The sequence below is a fragment of the Tachysurus fulvidraco genome, chromosome 17, assembly GCF_022655615.1.
Source record: "Tachysurus fulvidraco isolate hzauxx_2018 chromosome 17, HZAU_PFXX_2.0, whole genome shotgun sequence".
NCBI classification, from domain to species: Eukaryota; Metazoa; Chordata; class Actinopteri; order Siluriformes; family Bagridae; genus Tachysurus; species Tachysurus fulvidraco.
Genome location: NC_062534.1, coordinates 14,920,128 through 14,947,338, shown reverse-complemented (window position 1 = coordinate 14,947,338; position 27,211 = coordinate 14,920,128). Strand labels below are relative to the sequence as shown.

The following is a 27,211-nucleotide window of genomic DNA, read 5'->3' as shown; positions in this document are numbered from 1 at the left end:
TGCTGGGTTGTTACCCTTCTGATTGAGTTGCAGGTACTGCCTCACAGCCCTTACTGTCCCAAGAAGTGACAAGGAACCTAACAAAACACAATACTAGAGACAATTCTTTCAGGAAGGATAAAGAGAGATCAATTGTCTGTAGCCATCATCTGTAAAACCATTCCCTTCTTGATGTTGCCTCTCCATTGCACTTGTTCTTACTTTAATTTGAACCAAAGCAGGTGAAACTGATTCACAATCACTTCTGCTTCCAAACCAGACAGATCCATATTCCTGAAGTTTAATCGAATTGGTGTTATACTACGATCACTAAGTTTTCTCTAACTTTTTTTGAACACTGTATTTGGAAAAGAGCCAATAATGACACACAACACATATGGGAGGATACAGGATACATCGCAGATTTAGAAATACCAAATTGCTCACTTTTTTGTTACTTATTGCAGTGTTGCAGAGCATTAAAGGAGATGCCAAATGGAAATCAGTGGCAATTGAAACTGAAATAGCGCAGCTTTAAATGAGCACGGTTGAGGTGAAAGTTTCTCATGTGGATGGGAAGCAGAACATGGTACTGGACCTGAGGCTCCTTGTAAGAGATGATATTACTCTGGTTGGACTGGAAGTGTGCCAAGATTTCTGTGAATGTGAACACAACTCATATTTGGGTCCACACTAGTGTCTTCATGGGTGTTTGTTATAAGGTTTGAAAGAATCAAGTTAGTCTAAAACCAGACCAATGCTACAGCAGAAGCCAAGAACAAGCACAGTCAGATTTACATGCACTGTACTGTATTTCGTTAATAATTACATAAAAAATATACTTATATAATTATCCTTATTTAATATTTCCTCAAAATTAAATGATGTTCATAAAATTTGTGTGTGAAAATCAGTTATTAAACCTTCTAAATATAAACCGTGCATGAAACCTCCAAAACTCATTAGTACATCCGTCACTTTACCCATGGATTTTTTTTTTACCCAGATGAACTCAGAAGCTCTTAAACACTTTTTGAACAAGCAGGGTTTTAATGCATACAGTACTAAATGTCTTGTGTAAAAACACCTATGAATGATTTATGAAACTAAACAATGATTTAGTTTCCAGCTTAATAAATGAGGTCTATCATGAGGACCCTACATTCAATAAGTTGTAATGCAGCTAATTAATACTGCACCAACACAACAGAAAAGGAACCTTTTGACCATTTTTTTGTTTGTGTCTGTGTTTAAGTACAATTTTTTAACTTGGTGGGGATCAATTACAAGTCCACTACACCCCCCCCCACACACACACACACATTGTGCACAGCAAACATAATAATTAAATACCACTCACTTAAGGTATTACAAGCTTTAAGCAAGCTCATCTCACTCTTAATTTGCTAAATACTTACAGTGACTATAATTGGTGTTGCATTTACAGTTCACTGGATTTCCCTTAACAACTTGCCTTTTATTAACTATAAAAAAAGTCTAATTGTACCCAGTTTTAGCTTTTCAGAAGTTTTAAAATGTGAGAAAGCTTAAATATAAGATCCAATTTGGATAGAGTACAATTCTCTGGAGTTACACTTTCAGCTTTAAAGCTTTCTCTAAATCAGTGTCAGTCTCTGAAACACAGTCTCTGAATAGTGGAGAAAGGTAAACATAGATTTTAAGAGTTTTTAATGAAACGTGGCTGCTGTTAGGAAAAGTGAGAGTAGATACATCAAGACAGAACCAACAGAGTGGGAGAGAATTATATTAATATAGAAACCTTCTCATAATCAATACTTGTTTTCTTTAAGGCAACTGAATGATTTCTTTTTATAGTAATGCCCTCTCTCTCTCTCTCTCTCTCTCTCTCTCTCTCTCTCTCTCTCTCTCTCTCTCTCTCTCTCTCTCTCTCTCTCTCTACTATAAAACATGATATTTGACTATGTTATGTCTTTAACCCTGCTCATCTTCAGTGTATTGCGTTGGTGGATGGATGGACGGATGGACTGCAGTAATTATAAGTCTGAGCATGATCATGAACGCAACATCTTTGTAAAACATGCAGGAAGGAAACAACTGAAGAACAATTTCAGACTATGAAAATCTAATCTGTTCATCTGTTTGTTATAATGACAAGTCAATATAACTGAAGCATGGCTGGGCATATGGACTGTCCAACTGCTAAAACTTGAAGATTGTTTCTGAACATGAGCTTATAAGTAACATCTTTGTATGACAAACAATGTCTGAATGAACTCCAAAACCTAATCGCTTCATCTGCTGCATACAATACTAACACTATATAAATCCTTCAAATATTTAACTAAACATTCTTGAGAATTTCAAACCGATGTATAAATACAGCAGCACAATAACATGGCACATGCACATTTTTAGACTGGATATCTAGATATTTATGCACATAGCAACCACAAACATTGTTATTTTATAGATAGCACTGTCTGACAACATACCAAGGGGGAAAACTATGCTACCGATTACATTAGCAACAAAGCTTGTACAATACACAGTATAGTCCTAGCCTTACATTACTACTAATGAAATCATATCTCTTTCAATTCCACATTCCGTCTCCAATCCAGAAGCAGACTGCCGTTGCATTTAGCTGCTGACTTTTCTGCTATTTTCAATCATTTGTTCAATGGAAATTCCAAAACCAGTGTCTGATTATAATGCACTGTTCTTTTTCAAATCGAATTAAAAAGAATCAGTGGAGCTTCTTGGCCTGTTACAGCCAATCACATGCGTTTATAAAATATCCATTAAGCTGAAAGTGAATCATTGGATCAGAAACAAGCTACATGGCTAAATGTGCATTCAAGACCTCCTGAAATGCTGGTCGTAAGTCTTGAGTCTTAATTTACAAATAATAGAGCAAGTTTTTTTTTCACTTCTTGAAAATGTCCTCAAATCTAGAATCAGACTCTGAGGTGATTTTTTTTCTTTCGGCTTCTCCCTGTTGGGGGTCACCACTGTGGATCACGTGGTCCGCGTATTAGACCGTCAACTACAGACTCTGCATCCACAGATTCACTGTGTTTTATTAGTCACACACCCTAACTCGGAAACTTGGAGCTCGAAACAAATCAAAAGTTTCCCGGCCCATATAAAAACAGTGTGGTGGCGTTGATGTGTGTTCAATTTGTAAATACAATAACTTGACCGCACTATAAATACAGTACGACAGAAAGAGAAACGTTTTCATAAAATATTTATAGATATTTCATAATCTTTACCTTCTTTAAAAAAAAAAAGCTATGGGCAAAATATAAATTGACAGAGAAGCATGTGTTTAACTTGTGTTAAAACAAAACATAACCCCTTCACTTTCTTTCTATTTTATAGCAATAAACTCATCAGTAAAGATATTTAAAGGTAAATCTTCCACTCATTTATGGTAGTTGCTTCTCTAGACATGTGGAAGAAAAGGTTTTTTGTAACTGTAACTGCAAAATTTTAGTTGATTACCCATGGATTAGAATAATAGAAAAAAGAATAAAATGCCTACATATCTGTCACCGAGTTTTGTACCTGAACTAAATGACATAACACAATGCATTATGTCATGTTACATTTGATTGATTTTTTTTCTCACCTGTTGAGCCAGTGGCTCAGGTCAGGCAGATGTGCCCACTGCACCCCGGTCTGGTTGAGTGACCTGAGCATTCGACAGCATGTCAGGGTGAGGAGCGGCGTGGCCAGGGCTAACCACTTCTCCGAGTCTGCACTGACCCCCAGCTCAGCCACTGGAGAGAAAGATGCAGCTTTTTCCTCTATGGTAGAAGGCAGGAGTAGACTTTCTTGCTCTTCTTCATCTGGGCGATGCTTTTCCCTGAAATACTTCCTGCATACATCCTGGAAGACAGCCAGGCAAAGCGTGTTGAGCAGGAAGTACCATGTCTGGTGTTCCTCTTCTACAAAGCTACTGGAAGCCAAGCTGAGAGTGTGGCCGATCGTGCCGATCAGAAGCAGGATGTCCAGTTCAGACAGAGTCCACTCTGAGGAAGACGTCTGAGATAGAGAGAAAGAGAGAGAGAGAGAGAGAGAGAGAGAGAGAGAGAGAGAGAAAGAGAGAGAGATGTAAAATGTATCACCTATTACATGCACGATCACACCCACTGACTGTGTGCCTGCGATAGCTTCTCTTGCACTCGAGTTCTCAGCAGTATTAGGACGTGCTGAGAACTAATTAAAGGACTTTAAATTAAATCATAGGAATAAAGGTGTTAAAAGCCTGAAATGCAGGCATGTGTAAAATGTACTTTGTGCCAAATGAGTGACACTGAAATCAGCAGCAAGATTCAGACAGTGCAGGATGCCATGGTAAAAAGGGGAAGAATTAACCGATTTCCTGTTAGATTCAACTCAACCTGAAACAAATTCCTGCCTAGGACACTGTGTATAAATCAGTAAACCTCAAAACTACTTGGCCTGTAGCAGCAAATCATATGCTTTTACGTAAATTATGTACTTAGCTAAAATTGGCTCATTGAATCAGGAACTAGCTACAGGGCTAAATTTGAGTTCAAGACATCCTGGGAAACTCGTATTTAAAATTTCTTCTCGTAATTAACTACAGAAAATACAGCAAGGTTTTTAATTCTACTTCTCAAAAAAAAATAAAAAAAAGAAGTCATAAATTGAATCAGCTTCTGAGACGAGTAAACATTCAATTAAACATTCAACAGCTTTACAATCAACAACAGCGCTTTACTATCAACGCTGTATCCGTTGATTTCGACTGTGTTTTCTTACTCAAGGTTGTGTGCATTCTAGTCATAAGTGCAATCTAGAATTGATGATTTGAATGCACCATAAAGAAAGTACACAGGAAAAGGAGGAGCTTTCACACAATGGATATTTAGATATTTCATATAGAGATTTCATTTTATTTGAAGTAAGGGACATCATAAAAACTCTACTATAAAACAAAGTAACCGCTTAACCTTCACTTAATCAGTACTTCAGAAATGATTAAGCATTTGAGGGTGAATATCTTCCATTTAGTCAGGGTAGGTCCCCTTATAATGCTAGAATGAGGAAGCAAAGAATTTTACGTAATTACTCCTTTATACATTTTAATTAAATAACACGGACTAGACTAGAATGAAAGAAATGCTTACATACATTACAATACTGAAAGCATCTTGAGAGTGCCCTAAATGTTCAAAGCTGTTAGCTAACCACACACACACACACACACACACACACACACACACACACACACACACACACACACACACACACACACACACACACACACACACACACACACACACACACAAACTGCCCTCACTGTGTTATTAAGCAGCTCCAGGGAGTAATGTTTAAAGAGCTAAGCAATAAAAAGTGGACAAATATACATACACAACTACTGCCAGCATAACTACAGACGACATAAAAACACAAACTCACACGCTTTTGACAACACGCTTCCGCTGTGGACATTAAATACAACACCAAAAGGTTTCCTTGAACAGACTCCTTGGCTAACAACACATACTAACCAGTTAGTCACGGCTAAACACTAGAACGCAACAGTTTAGGATTAACATTTACATTTATGGTTAATGGTTATGCAGTCAGAGCCAACCTTGCCCTTGTGCACTTATGAAATCTTAATTAGTTACTCCATGTCTAAGCATCATGATGGATACAAAACACGTGTTGCTAAGACACCAGTTACCATGGGGACACGGTACTCCTTGGGGCTGTGACAGGGTGGCTCTGCAGTGACCAATGAGCCACCATCCATCACTGAGAGCAATGCTGAGAAGAACTTAGCCAAGGGGAAAATGAATTGTGTAACCAACACACTAACACTGACGTCTGTGTAAGCACAATCATGGAGAGGGGAGAAAAAAATATTACCACTCCCTCCCTGTCTCCCTCCCTCTTGCTTGCTCTCTGGCTCTCTTTCCCTCTCTATTTCCCTCTCCCTTTCAAGCCATGCTTGATTCCCCTTTGCTGGAATATTTGTGTCCCTGAAGTTCAAACTGACTAGAAACCATCCTTTTGGAGATTAAGAGTTTTTTTTCCTCCACTCTTTGTTTTGGCCTCTGTTGGTTGTGGTTTTTGATCTCCATACATAAGAAGAAATCATTCTGAGGCTAAAATTAGAATGGAAGAAATAAAGCACCAGGCTTGACTATTTATACACTGATTCAGTGCATCCTATGAACTGAAAATTCTCTCTAATAACTGTCTTGTTTTGATATTTCGAGCACTTCCCATCACCAGCAACTTATCAAAACCTGCATCTCTAAATAACTAGAGGTTTCCCTACAAGAGAAAAAATCAAAAGGATAAATATAACTGCTGTAGAAAAAACTAAAGACCCTTTCACACTGTAGACTCTTCTTCTCTTCATCCTCTGATATCCTTTTTAGGTATCGTTAATAGTAACACTTACTGTCCACTTTATTAGGAACACCTGTCACCTGTACATGCCTAATCAGCCAATCATGTGGCAGCAGAACGATGGGGGGGCGGGGCGGCTATGGGTGGGTGGGGTGGTGGGGGGTTATGCCCTAATCTAGAGCGACGTAAAACAGTGCTTTTAAGTCTATCAATGTACACATTAACACTGGTTCATTAGGACTTAACATCAGAACATCAAACATCAGAATAAACAAAAAGTGAGATCTCTGTGACTAACTGTCACACGGTATATTGTTGGTACCATGAATGAAGCATCATGAACCATGGGCTGATTTGAGTATTTCATAACCTTCTGATCTACTATTATTTTCAACAATCTTGAGAGATTACACAGAATAGTGAAGAAAACAACAACAACAACAACAACAACAACAACAACAAAAACACTGAATAAAAACATTTTTTTGGTGGAAAATCCTATTTGAAATGAGAGGTCAGAGAAAAATGGCCAGATTGGTTTAAGCTGCCAGGATGGATATACAATCACTCTTAAAACTGCAGTAAACAGAAAAGCATCTCAGTATGCACAAAAAAGTGAACCTTGGTGGATGGGTTAAAACAACAGAAGACCACATTGGGTTCCACTTGTACAGTAGCTTTTCTGCTCAGTACAGTTGTGTTTATTTGAGTTACAGTACTACAGACTTCCTGTCAGCTCAGACCAGTCTGTTCCTTCTCCTCTGATCTCTCTCATAAACTGCAGACCAGCTTATTTAAACACTCAAATCAGCCCACCTGTACCAAAAACCAGAAATTTTTCCACACTTGAATGTTTAATGTGAACATTAACTGAAGCTCTTGACCTGTATCTGGATGATTTTAGGAATTAGGCTGATTAAATGACTGCGTGTAGCATTAATGCTTCACAGATCCTGGGTCCTGAGTTCGATCCTTTTCTCAGCATACTGTCTGAGTTATAAGTTCTCTATCTGTTTGCCAGGGTTTCCTCTTGGTTCTCTGGTTTCCTTCCACTTTCTACAAAAATGCAGATGGTTAAATTGGCTACAATAAAATGCCCCTAGGTGTGAAGGTGTGTATAAACATATCTAATAAACAAAGTATGAAATAGAATGCACATTAAAGAATAAAGAAAGAATTTAATTCAAAATTAATGTACCAGGAAAATGAAGCATTTCCAAAGACTAAAAAAATTAGACACTCACAATGATCAGGTAAGATTTTCCTCAAAATGCAAAAAACTTAAAAACAAACAAACAAACAAACAAACAAAAAACAAACAAACAAACAAACAAACAAAAACTGATCATTGTTGATGTCTGAATGATGTTGGTTTTGTCTGGGAGCAAATAATAGAAGTGAATTATACTGTCTACTATTTACACATCCTCATATAACAAGGATTTCTGGCACCGGATGCGTATTTTTAGTATAAATGAATATCGGTTATTATAGTAATTGGCAGTCTGGTGCGCTGTTTCAAATGAGCCGTCTATGAAACAGGCCTGTGTTACAGCCAGGTCGAGCAGAAATCACAAAGCAAACAGCAATGCTGGCAGAATCAAATAAGCAAAAACAGATCATAATTAATACTCAACACACTTACAATTACTTCTTTTCTCTCCTGTTCCTTCTATCCTCTCTTGGAATATAGACTATATTGGCAAAGACAAATAAAAAAAAAAGCCACTTAATAATTATTCAAAATTCTCCAAGTTATAACAGTGCTAAATATACCAGAAGCCTGAATCAGACCTCTCTCAAGATGTCCACTTTCATATACACAACAGACAAATTCATATCCATATAATATACACAGAGTTACAAAGAAATCTCCCTGATATGATATGAGGAAGAAAAAACAAAAGGGAACCATCCTTATCTGGGTGAGACCCAACCGAGTGAATATTATTCCTTTCTAGTAATATAACTGTGTAATATTTTTATTTATTTATTTTTTTTATCACCTGGTCACTGATAGAGACGTGAGCACAAAAATGTATCAGCTGCAGTCCGAGGCCATCTTCACCGTCTCTAAGTGGTTTAATACACTCACAGGGCACTTTATTAGGAACACCTGCACACCTAGCCATTTGTGCAATTCAGTTCACAGGCAATTGTTTGAAAATTCCTCCTAAGGAGAAACCAGTCTTGTTGCAGTCTTCAATTTTTTCCTAAACAACACTGTCTCAGTTGCTTGGATATTTTATGGTATCAAGAGCAAAGAGATGCCGTCTGCGCCCTAATTTGCCCACTTATTCTAGGCACTAAATGTTTTTTGGGAAGAAAATGTACATACTTTTGAGAAAAAATGTATGCAAGCATTTACGGTATATCTATAAGATGTATGCAAGCACTGGGATATACTTGCATGCAATGTAGCAAAAAATAACTATGTTGCCTAGTTACACATATATAATGTATACTATACAACTTAATTAACCTTTCCCTGGATTTATTTAATCCACATTCCTGCAGACTGAATTTGGCAAAGCAAGCTGCCACAAAATCCCTTCCTCCCTCGTGTAAAGAGCTGTGGGCAATATTAAACGAACAAATGTTCACAGATCCACATTTCGAAAATCTACCAGAAAGAGCAGACCATCCAGGTCACCTTTGGGATACACATTTTAACATACTACTATCTGGGGGACATTAATTCTAACCTTAAATACGTCTTAGGACTGATAGCCAATTGGCCAATTGGGACTCCATATCTAAATTCAGTACTGCTTGGTCGTTGATTCAGTACATACATGTGTGTAGTATGAACAAAATCTAAACATATTACGTCTGCAACGTTGGCATTTTTTTGTGACCAGAAACGGTTGTTTTTTTCTTGTTTAAAGCTTTAATAAGTTAACAATTTACTTATGTGTTGTTAAACAAGTGTGCTTTAACTTCAAAGGAACAGCCTTTAACATCTGTAGCATTACTGACATGCTGCTTTTGATTCCACGCCAGTCCCGTTAATGTCTAGTGTTCGTCACAGTGAAAGCAGTAGATTATTCAGGTATTTCTCACCTACTGTTTTATGAGCACTGTAAATTCAGACATACTACCTCTCTTGTGTACTGCTTTTCTGTGTAAAGTTAGGTACTAAAGTTAGGAACATCTGGAGACAGCTATTGTCTCTAAAAGGAAATTTTATAGTCACAGGTAAACTAATTAACTCAGAATTATGACACGTTTCCAATCAGATACTAAATATCATTCTGTAGAGACAGTCAGTTGGGAAACTGAAATAAATCTGTCTCTAATATATTGTTTTAAAATGACTTCTGATGTAAGTATATTAGAGGCCCAGGTTGACTTGCCAGAAGAAATGTGTGGTAACATGAAATGTGTGAGGTTGTGAAAATCTGAGACTGGATATATTTAGCCTAGGTGTATGTACACCTTTGGCCTGAACTGTAAATATAATTTGAATTTGTTCTGTTAACATGTAGAGAACTATTTCTTCATGCTGTTATGGCTCAGGGTAAGGAAACCTGGCTTGTGTCTCTCTGTTCTCTCGGTCTCTTCCAAAAAAAAAAACCTGCCTGCTGATAGTAAACCAGCTCAGTAAAAACTAAAAGTAGATCTTCACTTACTGTATAAAGGCTACAGTACAGATGAAGAAAAGAATGACAAAACATTGGTAGGATTCATAGCATTTTATCTAAAAACTTAATCCGTTTACCTTAAAAACGTATCCATTTTGTGAGAAATGCTGGCATATACATTACTGTTAATTTATTTCCATCGAGGTAATGTGCAACGTCCACTTAAATAATCAGACATAAATTGTGTGTGTGAGCTGCTTTTCATTTTTTGTCACCAGGCCAATTAATTTCATCAGACACTTCTGGCCAGGTTCGTATGTGGAAAGAAAAAAGTGGATGAGTCATCAATGTTCTTGCCAACTTTCAGTCAGAGTGAAAATGACCTTCAAAAAGCATGACGAGCCAGATCATTAATACTTATTCTGCATGTGTTTTAGTCCTAATTCATCCCTATATCATTATATAAACTCAAGAGTCTCTCTTTCATCTGTATCTTGCTTTGTATATCCATCTGCATAAAATCTTAGAGAGAAAGAGATAGAGAGAGAACGGAAAAAGACGGGAAAGTGCGGCAAACAAAAGAGACTGTTCACCTCGGAAGCCGTAATTAGGCTAATTTTTTTTTCTTTTTAACTTAATTTGTTCACCGAAATCAGGTAACATTAGTTCCACTGTCCCTTTAACAATGGATGTTCAGAAGACATCATAAGATTTTTTTATGGGTAGCCTATTCACAGGGGGAAGGAACAGCTATTTAATAAGACCTTTACTTTAAAAAGAAGTGGTGGCATTGAAAAGCTAGAGGAAGGTGAAAAAACGAAAGTCAGGCTGTGTAACTACTGTATAAAGCACTGCAACTTACTATATCAGCCTCACAGATCAAAAGGTGAACCAATTACCAGGCAACCCAAGCATGCATTACAACCAGAACAGAGCAGCAGAGCAGACTGAAACACAACTCTTCTTCAGTTGCCACATACACACACACACACACACCTAAAGAGCAAGACCTCGCTCTCAGCTCATACACTGTTACATGAACAAAAGACTTGAGAGGGGGGAAAAAATGATGCAGTTGTAGTAGGGAGGCTGTCTCAGCAGAACTAATGCCTAAGAACTGCTGCTGTAATCATAAAGAAGTGACGATTCTCATGATAAACGCACTTTCAACACATTTGTCCGATTTTTTTGGAACACAATTGTGGAAATGATTTATATTTACACTATCCAATGTCATCTAGAAGAGAATGGAGTCCCTTTTGAGTCTGTCTCCTCTCTAGGTTTTTTCCTTGTGCATGAGAGAATCTGTGGTATAATATTTATTCGCATCTCCTCCAAAAGCTTTCAGCAGGCTTTCAATGCTAAACCAAAGCCTTGCACAACTTCAAAAGAGAAACAGCTTGCAGGGTTTACAGACTGGATATTGAATTCATCTCTTTTGTGTTATTTGACAAACATTTGCTCCAGACTTTGGAATTTTAGGTAATACAAAACCAAACCAAGGTAGATTGAAACTAACAACCCCAATCCGAGATTGCCTTTCCCGCTTCTTTTCTGTGTCACTCACCTTGGGCTGCTTGTTATCGACTTTGAGTGCACGTCTGGCTGCCATGGACACTACGGAACAAAACAAGGCTGAGGAGAAGACGATGGCGATAAAGGCCAGGAGCCAGGGCAGCGAGCAGAAGTAGCAGGAGGCCTCGGACGAAGTGCACACCAGCACATGAACAGAGGATCCAAGCAGGATGAGGAGGTAGAAGGGTAAAGAGAGGAAAGTGGTTGCCAGGGGAACGTCCACACATGCAGCACCGCTCAGAGCCTCTGGCATGGTCAACAACAGCAGCATCAGAATCTATAGCAAGATGAAGATCAAGGAATTAGATATTAATTGTATAGAATGGATGAAAAAGAAAGTATTTGTGTCATGTTCATTTCTGGAATAATAAAACAGGACTTTTAAAAATGTATTACAGATTTTTAATAAACACAAAAACTATATAAAAAAGGTTTTACTATAATAAGGTATATTCACATTTTATAAACATTTGGCCAAAATATTTTGGACACCATTTTTTTTTTGCCAGATTTTGTCCCACTTTCCTTTGGCAATAAGTGCCACTCTTCTAAAAATGCTTTCCACTAGATTTTAGAGCGTAGCTGTGGAAAGTTGTCCATTCAGCCATAAGAGCATTAGTGAGATCAGGCACCGATAGTAGGAGAAGAGGCCTGGTACACAGTCAGAGCTCCAGTTCATACCAAATATTTTCAGTGGGGTTAAAATCAGGTCTCTGTGCAAGGTCTTCATCAACAACCTTGGTAAAGCATGTCTTAATGGACTTTGCATTGTATAACTAGATTGCACCTCAGGACTGAGGAAAATATACAGCAGTTCTTCACCCCCATGATGAAATAAATTTGTTCAAACAGGGCAAAATATTAAATGAAACATTTTGTTGAAACTCAATAAGGAATACCGTTTTTTTATGATTTGCTCATTTCAGTCAGCTATGAATAAAAATTTATAGACAGGGGACCAAATCTGTTGCACCTGTTCTAGTGATTTGTCTATTCCTGCACAGAATTCTGCTCACATCGGGCATTGCGGCTGATACGTTCAGTGTGATCAGCAGCCCTGCCAGCCTGAAGCTGCTGATTAGACTGAAGTGACACTCAAGCAAGGACCAACGTGCCTTTCAGGAGAGTTGCCTTTGACACATTAATAGGCAAGTCCAATTACCATACCTTCCCCTACCAATCTTCTGCCTAATCCCAGGGCCTGATCCACAGGCTAAATGTCTGTGCACACAGCCTGTCAGTCTCTCACCTAACCTAGTGCTAAACTGTGTTTAGAAATACCAAGCTAACGCCTACACGTTTCTTCAGCTGCATACATGCATCAGACTAGAGGCACAGATAGTGCAGGCTGGAAAGAATGAAAAATCAGGGGACGTCATTATATGGTCTAAGCTGGGTTCAGTTTTATTTAGGCAGGACACTGGGATATGTGCATATATTAATTCCATATATCTGTTTATACATGTCAACAGTGGTTATTAATAACTTACATGAAAGTAGCCATTCACTGATTTTTTTGTTACAAGCAATTCTGTTTCTGTTGTCTCCTAGCCTAATAGAGGAGATATATATATATATATATATATATATATATATATATATATATATATATATATATATATATATATATATATATGGAAACATTCCAAAAAAATGCGAGAAACATGAACAGTGACCCATTTCTGCTATATGAGATGTTCATTTATCTAAACAGAGATAAAAAAAAAACATCTCACACTGAAAGCCAGCAATGTTCTGACTAATTTTATAACAGACTTGTGGCAATAATATAATTCATTTGTTTATACTGATTCAAAATGTCCGATAAGATGGTTTCCATTCCAATGGGGAAAGGAATGCCAGCGTACTGGTAAAAAAAAAAGTTAAACAATCAAAATGTCACTTTGTATAAAATGTATAAACCTCTAGATCTTCTCAAAAGGATGGCAACAGGTGTTAGTGTAGGTTTAACTTGGTCTGCCATACCCTTGAAAAATATTTCGCAAGACCACACATCAATGTCAGAAAGAGAAGAACATTGAACAGTATTCTTCTCTCTGAGGTTAGAAATTATGGCTCTGACACTTCGTCAAACTCAGCTCAAGGTCATAATTGGTCTCATTGTCAGTAGATGTGTGCAGTTTTATTAATCCAGCTCCAGGCAGACAGTTAGTACCTGCTAGCTCTGTTGTGTAATGAATTTAGTAGCCATTTAATTAGGATGAATTTACATTGGCAGTGGTGAATCAAATAGTGAAGGCTCTGAGTCATTGCCTGGATGGTCGGGGGTCAAGCCCCAATGCCACCAAGCTGCCAATGTTTGCCCCTTAAGCAAGGCCCTTAACCCTCTCTGTCATGGTTGACCCTACACTCTGACCTCCACTTAAATAGAAAGCAAAAAAAGCATTGCACAGTGTTGTAATGTATATATGACAAAAAAGGCTTCTTTCCTTCTAGCTGGTTCTATATCCTGAAATATGAACACAAAATTTAACGGTTAGTATGAATGATTTGTGCTTGCCCTGTATGTTCATTTTAATAAATGCAGTCCGCGCCTTTGTTCTGCACGTGTCATATCTGACAGCTTGATCGCACTAACATTAAAGTAATAAATTGCAATACACTACTGAATGTAGCCTTTCACCCTCAACTGCTCCAGCTACAGTCATATGCAAAAGTTTAGGAACCCCTGACAATTTCTATGATTTTCATTTATAAATATTTGGGTGTTTAGATCAGCAATTTCATTTTGATCTATCAAAAAACTGAAGGACACAGTAATATTTCAGGAGTGAAATGAGGTTTATTGGATTAACAGAAAATGTGAAATATACATCAAAACAAAATTAGACAGGTGCATAAATTTGGGCACCCTTGCCATTTTGTTGATTTGAAAACCTGTAACTACTTAGCACTGATTAATTGGAACACATGATTGGTTTGGTGGCTCATTAAGCCTTGGACTTCATAGACAGATTCATCCAATCATGAGAAAAGGTATTTAAGGTGGCTAATTGCAAGTTGTTGTTCTCTTTGACTCTCCTCTGAATACTGGCAACATGGAGGCCTCAAAACAACTCTCAAATGACCTGAAACAGATTGTTCAACATTATGGTTTAGGGCAAGGCTACAAAAAGTTATCGCAGAGATATAAGCTGTCAGTGTCCACTGTGAGGAATATAGTGAGGAAATGGAAGACCACAGGCATCGTTCTTGTTAAGCCCAGAAGTGGCAGGCCACGTAAAATATTGGAGGAGCAAAGGCGAAGGATGGTGAGTGGTTAAAAACAGCCCACAGACCACCTCCAAAAGACCTACAACATCAACTTGCTGCAGATGTTGTCACTGTGCATCGTTCAACAATTCAGCGCACTTTGTGATGCAAAAGAAGCCTTTTTCTGCAAACATGCCACAAACAGAGTCGCTTGAGGTAGGCAAACACACATTTGGACAAGCCAGCTTCATTTTGGAACAAGGTGCTATGGAGTGATGAAAAAGATTGAGTTATTTGGTCATAACAAGGGGCATTATGCATGGTGGCAAAAGAACACAGCATTCCAAGAAAAACACTTACTAACCACAGTAAAATTTGGTGGAGGTTCCATCATTCTGTGGGGATGTGTGGCCAGTGCAGGTACTGGGAATCTGGTTAAAGTTGAGGGTCACATGGATTCCACTTAATATCAGCAGATTCTTGAGAATAATGTTGAGGAATCAGTCACAAAGTTGAACTTACGCCGGGGCTGGATATATCAACAAGACAACGACCCAAAACACCGCTCAAAATCTATTCAGGTATTTATGCAGAGGAACAAGTACAATGTTCTGGAATAGCCATCCCAGTCCCCAGACCTGAATATCACTGAACATCTGTGGGGTGATTTGAAGCAAGCTGTCCATGCTCGGCAATCATCAAACCTAACTGAACTGGAGATGTTTTGTAAGGAGGAATGGTCCAAAATACATTCATCCAGAATCCAGACACTCGTTACAGGCTATAGGAAGCGTCTAGATGTGCTATTAGATGTGTTATTTCTGCTAAAGGAGGCTCTACTAAATATTGATGTGATTTTTCTGTTGGGGTGCCCAAATTTATGCACCTGTCTAATTTCATTTTGATGCATATTGCACATTTTCTGTTAATCCAATAAACCTCATTTCACTACTGAAATATTACTGTGTCCTTCAGTTATTTGCTAGATCAAAATGAAATTGCTGATCCAAACACCCAAACATTTAGTAAAAGAAAATCTTGGAAATTGTCAGGGGTTCCTAAACTTTTGCATACGACTGTACACGTACGGCAATGAAAAATTGGTGGCACACATTGGGAAAAATAGATAAAAATAGGTAGGAATTGTGTATACATTAAACATCACGCCACTTGGATTTGACTTGCCTCAACATTTTTACTGAACACAGTTCTGTGACGCATAATAAATAATAACTGTGAATTAATTTGAACCAATGATTAGTTCAATGCAGATTTCACTAACTCCAGAGCTGCATAATTATCCTAAAGTGTCATGTTCTCCTAACAATAACACACTAATTATTATCTCCTTCCTAAGATGAATGTGATCATTGCTGAATGTAGTACTTAACCTTCAGTTGCTCCGGCTTTTTTTTTATTTTATTTTATTTGGTTAATACATACAAAGCATTATATCTTTTTCCATCAGAGACCTAAACTGTCCGGAACACTTGTTCAATATAAACATGAAAATTAAACAATAGCCCACTTACAAAATCGACTTCTATGATGAAGGTCAGACACAGAAATATACTTATTGCTGGCTTCACAAAACATTTTCTTCATAACCATATGTATAAATGTTTTGTACAACCCGAGCCAGGAGGAAGTCTTCATTAGCCTGAACTGCTGAATAAACTCAGTTCTTGCTGACTAGCTTTACAGAGCAGCTCCTTTGGGAGATCTGACATTAAAAAAAAGACATGCTGCAGCAACAAAGCAATAGCAGTCAGAGTTGAAGCTTTGAAATCTATGTTCTTTATTTCTTGGCACTATATTGGCTCCAAACCAGAAACATGCTCTCTTTCTTTTAACTTATCAGATAGAAAACATTGTCTGAAGGGTCACCTCAAGAAAAAAAAAAAAAGCAGAGCCAAATTATTCTTATTATTGAGTGCAAAATGGAGCCAAAGCTCTCTGAACGTACACACACGCACACACACGCACAAACACACACACAAAAACACACACACACACAGCCTGTACTGTCATCATTTATATTAGAAAGGAAATATTGCTGACTGAGCTGTAATGTGTGTCCAGAGTCCAAAGTAAAAGACCTTGCAATGTCTCATTTTAGAAGTCTAAAAAGATTTCTTTTGCTTGTAAACCATGAAACTGAAATGTACCAGTATGAAAATTGGAAAACTGAAATGTTTTTTTTTTTTTATTTGTTATTTTTTATAAACTATGCTGAAATTATATATATATACAAAACTCTACTGATATTTTGAACTCAAACCTACAGGACCTTTTTATTTAAATAATTAATCTGAGAAAAATGCATCGTCATTCTGCTATACTTCATAAAATAAAATCATTTTCCAGTTAGATTTAGTAATTGAGCTTGATTCTGCTGCCAAAAAACAACCACTTAGCATATAGAAAAAGACTTTTTATAGTTCTTTAAAAATGCACTAAACAAACTGAACGATTCAGTAAAATGAGTCTCACAATTTCATGCATAAACTACCTCATGAGGCATTCAGCTATTAGTGAGGAGCACAGAACACGAGTAGAACTCAAGTTCCTTCGATGCAGGACAAACTCCTTAGACAATGTGCCATAGTACTGCAACACACCAAGCAAGAGTAATTTATCACACACACACACACACACACACGCGCACGCACGCACGCACGCGCACACACACACACACGCACGCACGCACGCGCACACACACACACACACACACACACACACACACACACACACACACACACACACACACACACACACACACACACACACACACACAAACACACACACACAAACACACACACAATTTCTCTTGTCTCCTATTTGGCAGGAGGAGTGGGTCTACTGTAACACTCAGACCACAAAATTCAGTGACAGGTTTTACCTGCAGGCCTAAAGCTTGTTCAATAATGGGTTATAAACACGTCACCTAATTTGCACAGTCACTAACATCTTTAACAGACATTGTAATCTTTATACTATGAATCGAATCAGCTGTACTTTTCAAAACCAAATTCCACAATGAAAATGACAAACAACCCAATCCTATTTTGTGCATTTGTTTTCAGGCCAACATCTAACTGTGGTTTAGTGTAATGTACAGTACACCAAATGTTTAAAAACAAAACATACTGAAACTCAACTAAACAGAATATGATTCAACACACAGATCTAATCAAATGATCTATCGTCACTTTTCGTCAAAAAATGAATTTATTCGTAACCATTGGTGCGTCTCATTCGGATCTCTAGCTCGCTAGGTGGTGAATCAGTATACAGTGTCCAGGGCACTGGCTCACAACATTTTAAGTTACTCTAAGGACAATTTCTGGTAACATTTTAATTCCCTCATGTTACTGTAAAACCTCAAACATAATTAATATTATGTTTTATATGTCATATAATTTTACAAGCTTCTGTCACGGGATTTCAAGCAAGCTCGCAGGCAAGGTAGTGGATTATTATTATTTTTTTTTAAATAAACACAAAATCAAAAACATTTGAAAATCCCCAAAAATTGAACGAATGTCATACAAATGTAAGCAAACATTTAAGTGCAACAACAAAAACATACTTACAAGTGAAGACTTATAGAGATAGACTTTTTTAAATTCTTCAGTAAACATGGTCAACACATGATGCATTATGGGATTTTTTTTCAGGAACAAACATTCCAGTGCAATGGAATGATTATGTTATTGAGACAGCCCTTAAAATAGCTGACTCTCTGATTAGTGCCCTGACTACTGAACTAGAGGGCTGATTGAGATGCACCCCATGACTGGATACTGGCCATGGCTCAATCTCCATAAGTGTTTCATCTGCCCAGAACTACTCAGCATAACACCGGTGATGTTTCTATAACAACCAACACACATGCAAGCAACTACAGTCCATATATATTAGGTTTGGCCATCTGTAATGGTGAAAGCTCTGTTTAAACAAAAGATTTAAGAAAGGGACCAGATTTGCCTTGCTGTCTGAACAAAGCCTTAACAAGATTATCTATACAGATGTCGATATTTATTATTAAATTTTCAGTGTTGTATTTTTGTGAAATTTGTGGCACATGTTAGGAAGAATAAATAAGAATAGTTAAGAATGCTCAACATCTTTCAGAAGATGTTCCAATGATACATAATGAATGATTACAGAAAATCAGTTTGAACCAATGAATAGTTCAATGCAGTGTTCACCACCTCCAGAGTTCCATAAGCATCCTAGAGTGTCATGTTTGCCTGACAATAACATACTGATCACTGATCTCCTTCTTAAGATCAGTGTTTTGAGTTTACAGAAAGAATTATGCTATGTCTTTTATATACCGCGATGTTATCTCTGGAAGTCGCCTGTTACTGTACTATGAAGTCATTAGCAAGCGTTCCTGCTTCTGGTTGCCATAGTAACAAGGTTTATCAGTGGGTGACACAACTAGCATTCATCAAATCAGATTTCTTGCTATTAAAAGAAACATTCTTGGGGGAGATTTGGTGTTTGTGTATACATTTCTTTGCAACTGTCTTCACTCTCATTGGTAGATGCTGCATCAACTCCATATTTGCATAAAGTTCAACTTTAACACACAGTCGCTAGAAGCTGCCGACTTTCATTAAAAATGAATGACTCAGCTCACTTTGTCTCTGCGAGTCACTGTACAGTATGTGTAAATGGAGCATTAGTGTGAAAGGGAAAACATATCAATACCACAAGGCTCTCTACTTGGCCCGCCTTTACTTTACCTTTGATTGTTGATAGCCTTCGATGTTCACATATTGCTGCCTACTGAAGAGCTTCAGTCAATGCTCTTTACAATTCAATTGTTTGCAGCTGTTCTGTTCTGTTTGGTTGGTTGTTCAGAGGTCATCAGGGGAGAGAACATGCCTAATGAAGCATGTAATAACTTGGCTGTAGGCTTAGATGGAGAGGAGAAGAGCTACTCAGGCCAAGAACAATCAAATGCATCCTCTGCAATGCCCTTCTTTAGTTAGAAAAAAGTCTATTGCTTTGAGAAGCACAATCTTTGACATTTGATAACCTATGCATGTGTAACCATGTATTCAGCAATTAAAAGATGCAAAGCTGGCAAGATGTCAGCAGATTAATAACCAGACAGGGTGTACAGGTATACACTTACAGTAGTTTACAGTATACAGCACACTTCCTGATACAGCTATGTGAATCTTTTGTTGTACATTATACTGCACTACATTGGGTATAAATTATATCGAGCAATATCATGTACTTATAGAAAGTGTCAGGAGCCAATTGGGATTCAGCCAGTCTTGGCATCTGAGATAATAACTGAAACCACCAAACGTCCTTGGCAACTTAAAGAAGGATACATCCTTATTTTCATTGAAAAAGAAGCAAGAGAGCTCTTAGTATTACCTGCAGTATGAGGCTCATGCCCACCATCATGGAGTACATGTCGTATTTGCCCAGCTGCTTGCTGAGGGCTGCGCTCATGGCTTGAAGAGCCTCCAGGTACTGTTTTAATACTTTTTTCGCCATGTTGCTCAGCACCTCAGATGTGTTTCCCTCTACATATAGCTTCATCCAGCTCCCATGGGCTTTCACTGCCATCCGAAACTGCTCGTAACCATCCTCTGTGTGAAACAGGAAAAGAAATTAGCATAATTAAAAAAAATAAAGGCAGACAACAAACTCTAACCAACAGAAGGCTGTATGCGACAAAGCACACTTCCACTCTGTGGTAGCAGTGGTGCATTTGAGAACTTAGAAAAAGCATTAATGTGTTCAAGAGCAGAGTGGGAAGCCCAAGGCAATCTCAGCAGGCAACTCCCAGAATGTTAACAGGCATGTCAGACTCATGTAGCACACACAGTTCAGTACAAGAAGTCTCTCTGTTCCCTCTAAGCAGCTTTTTTTAAACTACATAAAATACTAAAACTTTTGGGACCGGAAAATTATAACCTATTTTTTTCTCATTTGGCAACATGACAGGGGGGCACAGTGGCTTAGTGGTTAGCACATTCGCCTCACACCGCCAGGGTCGGGGTTTGATTCCCGCCTCTGCCTTGTGTGTGTGGAGTTTGCATGTTCTCCCCGTGCCTGGGGGGTTTCCTCCGTGTACTCCGGTTTCCTCCCCCGATCCAAAGACATGCATGGTAGGTTAATTGGCATCTCTGGAAAATTGTCCGTAGTGTGTGAGTGTGTGAGTGAATGAGAGAGTGTGTGTGCCCTGCGATGGGTTGGCACTCCGTCTAGGGTGTATCCTGCCTCGATGCCCGATGACGCCTGAGATAGGCACAGGCTCCCCGTGACCCGAGAAGTTTGGATAAAGCGGTAGAAAATGAATGAATGAATGAATGAATGAATGAATGAATGGCAACATGACCAGTACCAAAGATTTTAAGATCAAAATGTTCAAAATGATCAAAATGTTGGGGCTAGAGACACTGTTCATTGCTAATTAGTTACACATGCTGCATCACACTACATGATAAACCATATACCATGTGGGACACAACCATTGGATTCAGATGAATATACAGGACAAGTACCAAAATAACAATGCATGAGTTAAGGGAAATTAAACCTAAAAGCATGACGAAGTATGAGCTGCAGCATTGCAGGCTGCTTTGTGCCGTAAGTGGCTCTGCACACTGTGCTTGACACAAAGAGCAAGAGATTCCTGACAACTGTCATTAAAGTCTTCAAAGGACACTATGATGGCCTCAATGGGACCATCCAAAATGGTGACTGTCATGCCTTCTTTGAACCATTGTTGTGTCAGTCAGCTGAATTTTCCGGTCTTTATCAGCAACCATTTGAAGACCTTGGCAGGAAAGAATTAGTGTTGGGTCCATGATGAACTCAGAGTTTGAGCTGAGCCATAAGTTCCTCACGAGCTCTCGGTTGCACTATTATTTACACCAAAATGTGGATGGGTTAACTTCGGAGCCTGGCTCCACTTAAGGTTTCTTCCTTATATAATCTCAGGCAGTTTTTCCTTGCCATCTGGCTTGCTCATTAGGGATATACTGTATGTTAGAAATATATAGTAACTTAATTTTAAACTTTAAATGTATTTATTTATTTATTTTTATTCTTATTTTTTCTGTTTCTATTCTTCTGTAAAGATGCTTTGAGACAATATGAATTGTTAAAAGTGCTATACAAATAAACTGAATTGAACTGAAAATGATTTAGAATGGTTATCTTTATGGTCTACCTCAAGGCTCTGTACTAGGCTCACTTTCATTGTCAGTGTTTGATCATGTCCTTATAATGCTACTTCTGTTCTGATATCTTTCTATCAACAACAAAAAATGTAATCATCTGTGTGCAATTTGTTTTCATATTTTCCATGAATCTAAACTGAGCCGTTTCACCCACACCAACCTTTACAGTGATGTTGAACATCGAAATGTGGTGTTCGATGATGGTTACTGTTCTAAATATTTCTGTAACTGTTAAATATTTCAGGGTGCCAGAAAATTATCTAAAACTTGAATACATGAAAGCAGTTTATGTGGCTCCCAAGTCAGATCCTGTTTTTGGATATGTCCTGAAAAAAGTCTATTACATCTCCTCGTTCTGTCTGTCTCTTGCTTTCTCTGAAACTCTGTCATGCGCATATTTCTGCCCTCTTATTCCTTCTTTGAATTTCATATTACGCTCAGTTCCTGCCTGGTTCTCCTGATCTCCATCTCTTCGGTGTGCCGCCTGGCTTGAATAATAAAGGCCTTATAGAGACGAATAGTGGCTCACATTATGCAGGCCAAAGCAGTGTGCAGAAGAGCAGATATAATAGCCTGGAGTGTAAAACATGAATCACACAGCAGAAACAAGTACTGATCAGCCAGGAAGTCTACCGGAGGATGTTTTAAGGTGGGGTGGTGGTGGTGGTGGTGGTGGTGGTGGTGGCGGCGGTTTTGGGCGGTGGGGAAGGGATAATCTATCATTATCACAGATTGCATAAACCAAGCAAAACATAGGTCCATATTCAACATAGGTCCACAGGGTGTAGTGTGTAACTAACACCTGTTAAGAGAAAGATCATCTAATTTAGTCTACATGCAAAGAAAGCTAATCCGGACTTAATCCCGTCTGTCCTTCATAGAGCAAGAGAAAAAGGGGGAACTAAGACTGTGTGGGAATAGAACAGGAGGCAACAGTGCAAGATTATGCAGCCATGACACAGCAATAAATTCAAGTAATGGGAAAATGCTGAAGATAGCAGACATAATCGAGTTCGGGATAAAATAAAGGGATTTTATATGATAACAATTCGGTGAATCATAACTAAAGCAGAGGGAATAGTCTAAACAGTCAAGGTGATGTGATAATAGTGCAAGAAGCTGTGCAATAATGTAATTCAATACCATAATTGCACTAATTATTCCCCTACTTAATCAATTGTTTCATGCTCATTCAGCTTTTATTGAACATAAAGGTGCACCTCTTCCCATTAGTCTGTGTGTCTAGAGTAAAGAATGATCACCCTGACAGCTAGACTTACCATCACATCCACTAATGTAATAACGATATTAATAATTCTGTTACACTTAAGACTCAGTCTCAGTCTATGAATCCCAGAAGTCTCTCAAATGCGGAGTCATCTATTGAACGTTTATAATGAAAGTTTAATTTTATACATTGATCACTGGGAAGACTATAAATGAACGTACTGCGTCAAGGCTTTCCTACCAGGACCAAATGGGATCGTTACTGCCCACCACCCCACTCCTGCATTACTGTTAATTATTACTGCCTCTGAGAGGAACTCTACAAATGAATATTTGTTTTAACAGGACAAGACACACAGAGAGAGGACTGTGGGAGGAGAAGTAAGAGGGAGAGATAGATACAGAGCAATGCTTGGAGGGAGCAATTATAAGCATACTATTCAATCATAGATCTCATCTTACTTAATACACTCCCCCTCTCTCTCACTCTCTCTGTGTGTCTCTGCCTGTCTGCCTGCCTGTCTGTCTGTCTGTCTGTCTGTCTGTCTGTCTGTCTGTCTGTCTGTCTGTCTGTCTGTCTGTCTGTCTGTCTGTCTGTCTGTCTGTCTGTCTCTGCCATTCATAATGGCATCCTCAGTACAAATCAAGGGTCCTAATATTAAACATAAAATCTGTCAATGGTGAGGGATCTAGACTCCATTTTCGTTTATTCAGGCTGTTTAAACAGTATGTAAAGTTAAATCTATTACTACTATTTTAATCTGCTGCAAGAGCAAGTCATATTTATTGTAACTGTAGAAAAAATAAAATTTCATTTCTAATTTCTTTCATTTATCCATTAATTCTTTAATTCCTTCATGTTCAGTAACCATGTTATTGGTGTGGATCAGTAACCAATCCCAGTAACACAGCGCAATGCTTGAGAATTCATCCAGGATGGGAAGAAATGCACACAATCGTGGGGGAAAATGTAGAAATAAACAAAGTTTTTTGTCAGCAAGTGTGTAAATGCACAAGGTGAAACTAAACAATAACCCAAATAAAACTGATATGATGGCAAACTTCTTAAGCAGCAGCCCTATCTACAGAAAGCAGCTTTCGCAACGGAACCCAGGTGCTCACAAACTATGCACCAACTTCCTCAACCTTAACCTGAAAGAGAAAAAGACAAAAGACACACAGACACACCACTAACTGGGGCGTAACACCAGTGGAAACTGATGAAAGCAGAGGGACATGATGTGAAACTCACAGCCAGTAACCCAAGCTCAGGATCAAAGCAAGACCATGGACCTGTGAGAAAGTAATGCTGGCCACTGTGCCATTTAGCCCATAAAGTGCCATTATTTCCATCCTGACTGTAGTAAGCAAGACCAGCCAATCAGAGACAATGTCCCTATTAAACACGATGTGTCACTGTGTATTGGGTTCACTCTAGTCGTCCTTGGCCTTTCTAACAACTCGCTATTTTCATGTGTCAGACATTTCAAAAGAATATTCAAGTATACAACAGTCGTGATATGTAAATTTCTACCATACTTCACAGCCCCTGCAAACACTTTTTCTCCCATAAGACAGGAACAACTGCAAAGTTTAAAAAAACACATTTATTTAAAGGAGAAAAGGAACCAGGAATGAGCGTGTAAAGGTATGCAAGAGACGGTATGCATGCTTATACTGTATCAGTGCGTATGAATAATGGCGATGTCTTATTTGGTGTGGCAGATTCATAAAGACATAAGGGAGGATTTCGTTCTGTTCACTTTTTTAATAATGGACTTTCTTTAAAACTGCTGAGTGCTGAAAAGCAAAGACGCATAGATGCTGGAGTTGGGTTCTTTCACATGCATGAAGTTTTCCCACTTCTGTGAGTTACTTCTGTTGACTTGTGTGATATTTGAATTAACTTCATGTCTAACCAGATAAAAGAAAACAAACAAACAATCAAAAATATTTTAGGCTGTGATAGGGATGGAGTGGGCATGGGAGGTGGTTTATCTCACAATACAAAGCATTGCTACACATCAGAAGATAAGAGATAAAGCAGAAGGATCAAGCTCATGTTACAACAACATACACCTTCGCGTTTCTTAAATACTATCTCAGCTGACAAAATATAAATATTAACAGAATACCACTTTAATTTATGGTAAGGGCAAGAGACAAAATTATTGCATGTAACAATGGCAAAATGACACATGGATGATTCATTACACACAGCCGGTGTACTTGAAGTGCACGACCATACATTTTTTGTTTTGTGAGCGAGAGAGACTGAGTGAGAGCAAGAGCGGGATAGAGGGACTGACGCACTGCGGCCTTCATAAGTTCAGCCCTGGAGATGCGCCCCTCTCATAAATCATGTAATGTCATAAAAAAGGGAAATGATTAGCAGGGAGTGTGACGTGCAGCAGCCCATTGATATGCGGTGTCCTCTCTAGTCTCCATCACATATGCACTTTCTATCTGCAAGGACTGCAGCAGACTCACCGCGCACGCTCACCCGCTTAACGTACGGCACAAACAGAAGGCCACTGAGCAAAGAAATGCTTATTCAGTTAACACTCAAGGCATGCGGGAAGACAGAAATGCTGTTCTTCTCATAAAAAGACTTAAATAGTTTTGCATCTGCAATACCGAATATTTCAATAAACAAGTCTTTTTTCTTCTTTTTTTTTTGGATGTGTCATTTCAGGATTCTTAGCCTTGTGGCACGATGGTAACAGATGTACACAAATTTTGCATTTCAGCTTGCAGCAGAACATTTTCAGGTCAAAAGAAATGAAAAACAGAGCAGTGGAGAATAATCTGCTTATTAATCACAGTAATCAATCATCTCAGTGATGAGGCAGTTTCTGTACAGTAACGAGCTCTAATCACAAACCCATTCCCATCGGGCTGACCCAGATTTAGCTGAGCTAAACACAAAAAGGACTGGATGGTGGACTGCGTCACATTTTTTTAATTACTTTTTAGCATCCAGTACAGCAGCCTAAACAATGCAGGAAAAGGAGATGATTTTTGTCCTTTATCTGGCACACATGGAAAAATCTCACATCTGGTATTTTATCAGATCTTTCACTTTGATTAAATGAAAGTGTATAAAAAACAACAATGCCTTAGTATATCAAAAGGATTCTTTTGGTGAAGGATCTGAAACTCTTTTTTTGTTTGGGTGCACTTTTTACTGTTTATGTCTGGAGAAAAAAAAATCGACAATTAACAACATCAACAACTTTGGTTCAAAGACTTCAACAGGTTTAGGATGATGTTTGTCAGAAATTCAATCAGATTTTTCTCCCAGCATGAAGTACAGTATATATAAGTCAGACAGGAATCATTTAAGACATGCTTTATCCATCAAGATCTGCTTGGCTTTGGAAAACGAGTGACTTCTAGACCTAGTAGGGAGGACTACTTTATAAACACCAGCAGCAACCAAATGATGCTGATGGCCCTACATGAACAGATGATAACTTCAAAACTACAAAATAGTCTTTATATTGAAAATAGAATGAATTTCCTGTTTACCTAACTGTACTTGTTTGACCAGATAGTACACAGTTATTAAATTGTTTCAGAGAGTTTTTCCACATGATCATCAACTCTTGCTTGCTCATTAGGGATCGTCGTCTTCTTCTACTTTTGGCTTTTCCTGTTAGAGGTCGCCACAACAAATCATCTGTTTACACCTAACTCTTTCGTCAACATCCTCTACTCTTGCACCAATTAACTTTTTGTCTTCATTTAACACATACATATATCTCCTCTTTGGCCTTCCTAACGACTCCTTACCTAGCAGCAACCTCTCCAACATCCTTCCACCAATCAAACCATCTCTCTCTTCTGTACATGTCCAAACCATCTTAATCTAGCCTCTCTGACCTCGTCCCCAAAACAGCCATCCTGAGCTGTCCCCCTGATGTGCTCATTCCTGATCCTGTCCATCCTCATCACTCTTAGAAAGAACCTCAACATCGTCATCTCTGTTACCTCTATCTCTGCCCATATGTCTTTTTCTCACTGAAA

General features: G+C 38.3%; 1 protein-coding gene across 2 annotated transcripts in view; it reads right to left on the bottom strand.

Moving 5' to 3' along the window:
• pigg (phosphatidylinositol glycan anchor biosynthesis class G) overlaps positions 1–27,211 on the bottom strand; it is a 112,088-nt gene that overhangs the window by 36,988 nt on the left and 47,889 nt on the right. For both annotated transcript variants that reach the window (XM_047802273.1, XM_027135519.2), the window contains exons 7-9: positions 20,139–20,356; positions 11,512–11,796; positions 3,596–4,011 (exon numbers count right to left, since the gene is read on the bottom strand). In XM_047802273.1, coding sequence (XP_047658229.1) covers positions 3,596–4,011; positions 11,512–11,796; positions 20,139–20,356 — 919 coding nt within the window. The remainder of the gene's footprint in view (positions 1–3,595; positions 4,012–11,511; positions 11,797–20,138; positions 20,357–27,211) is intronic.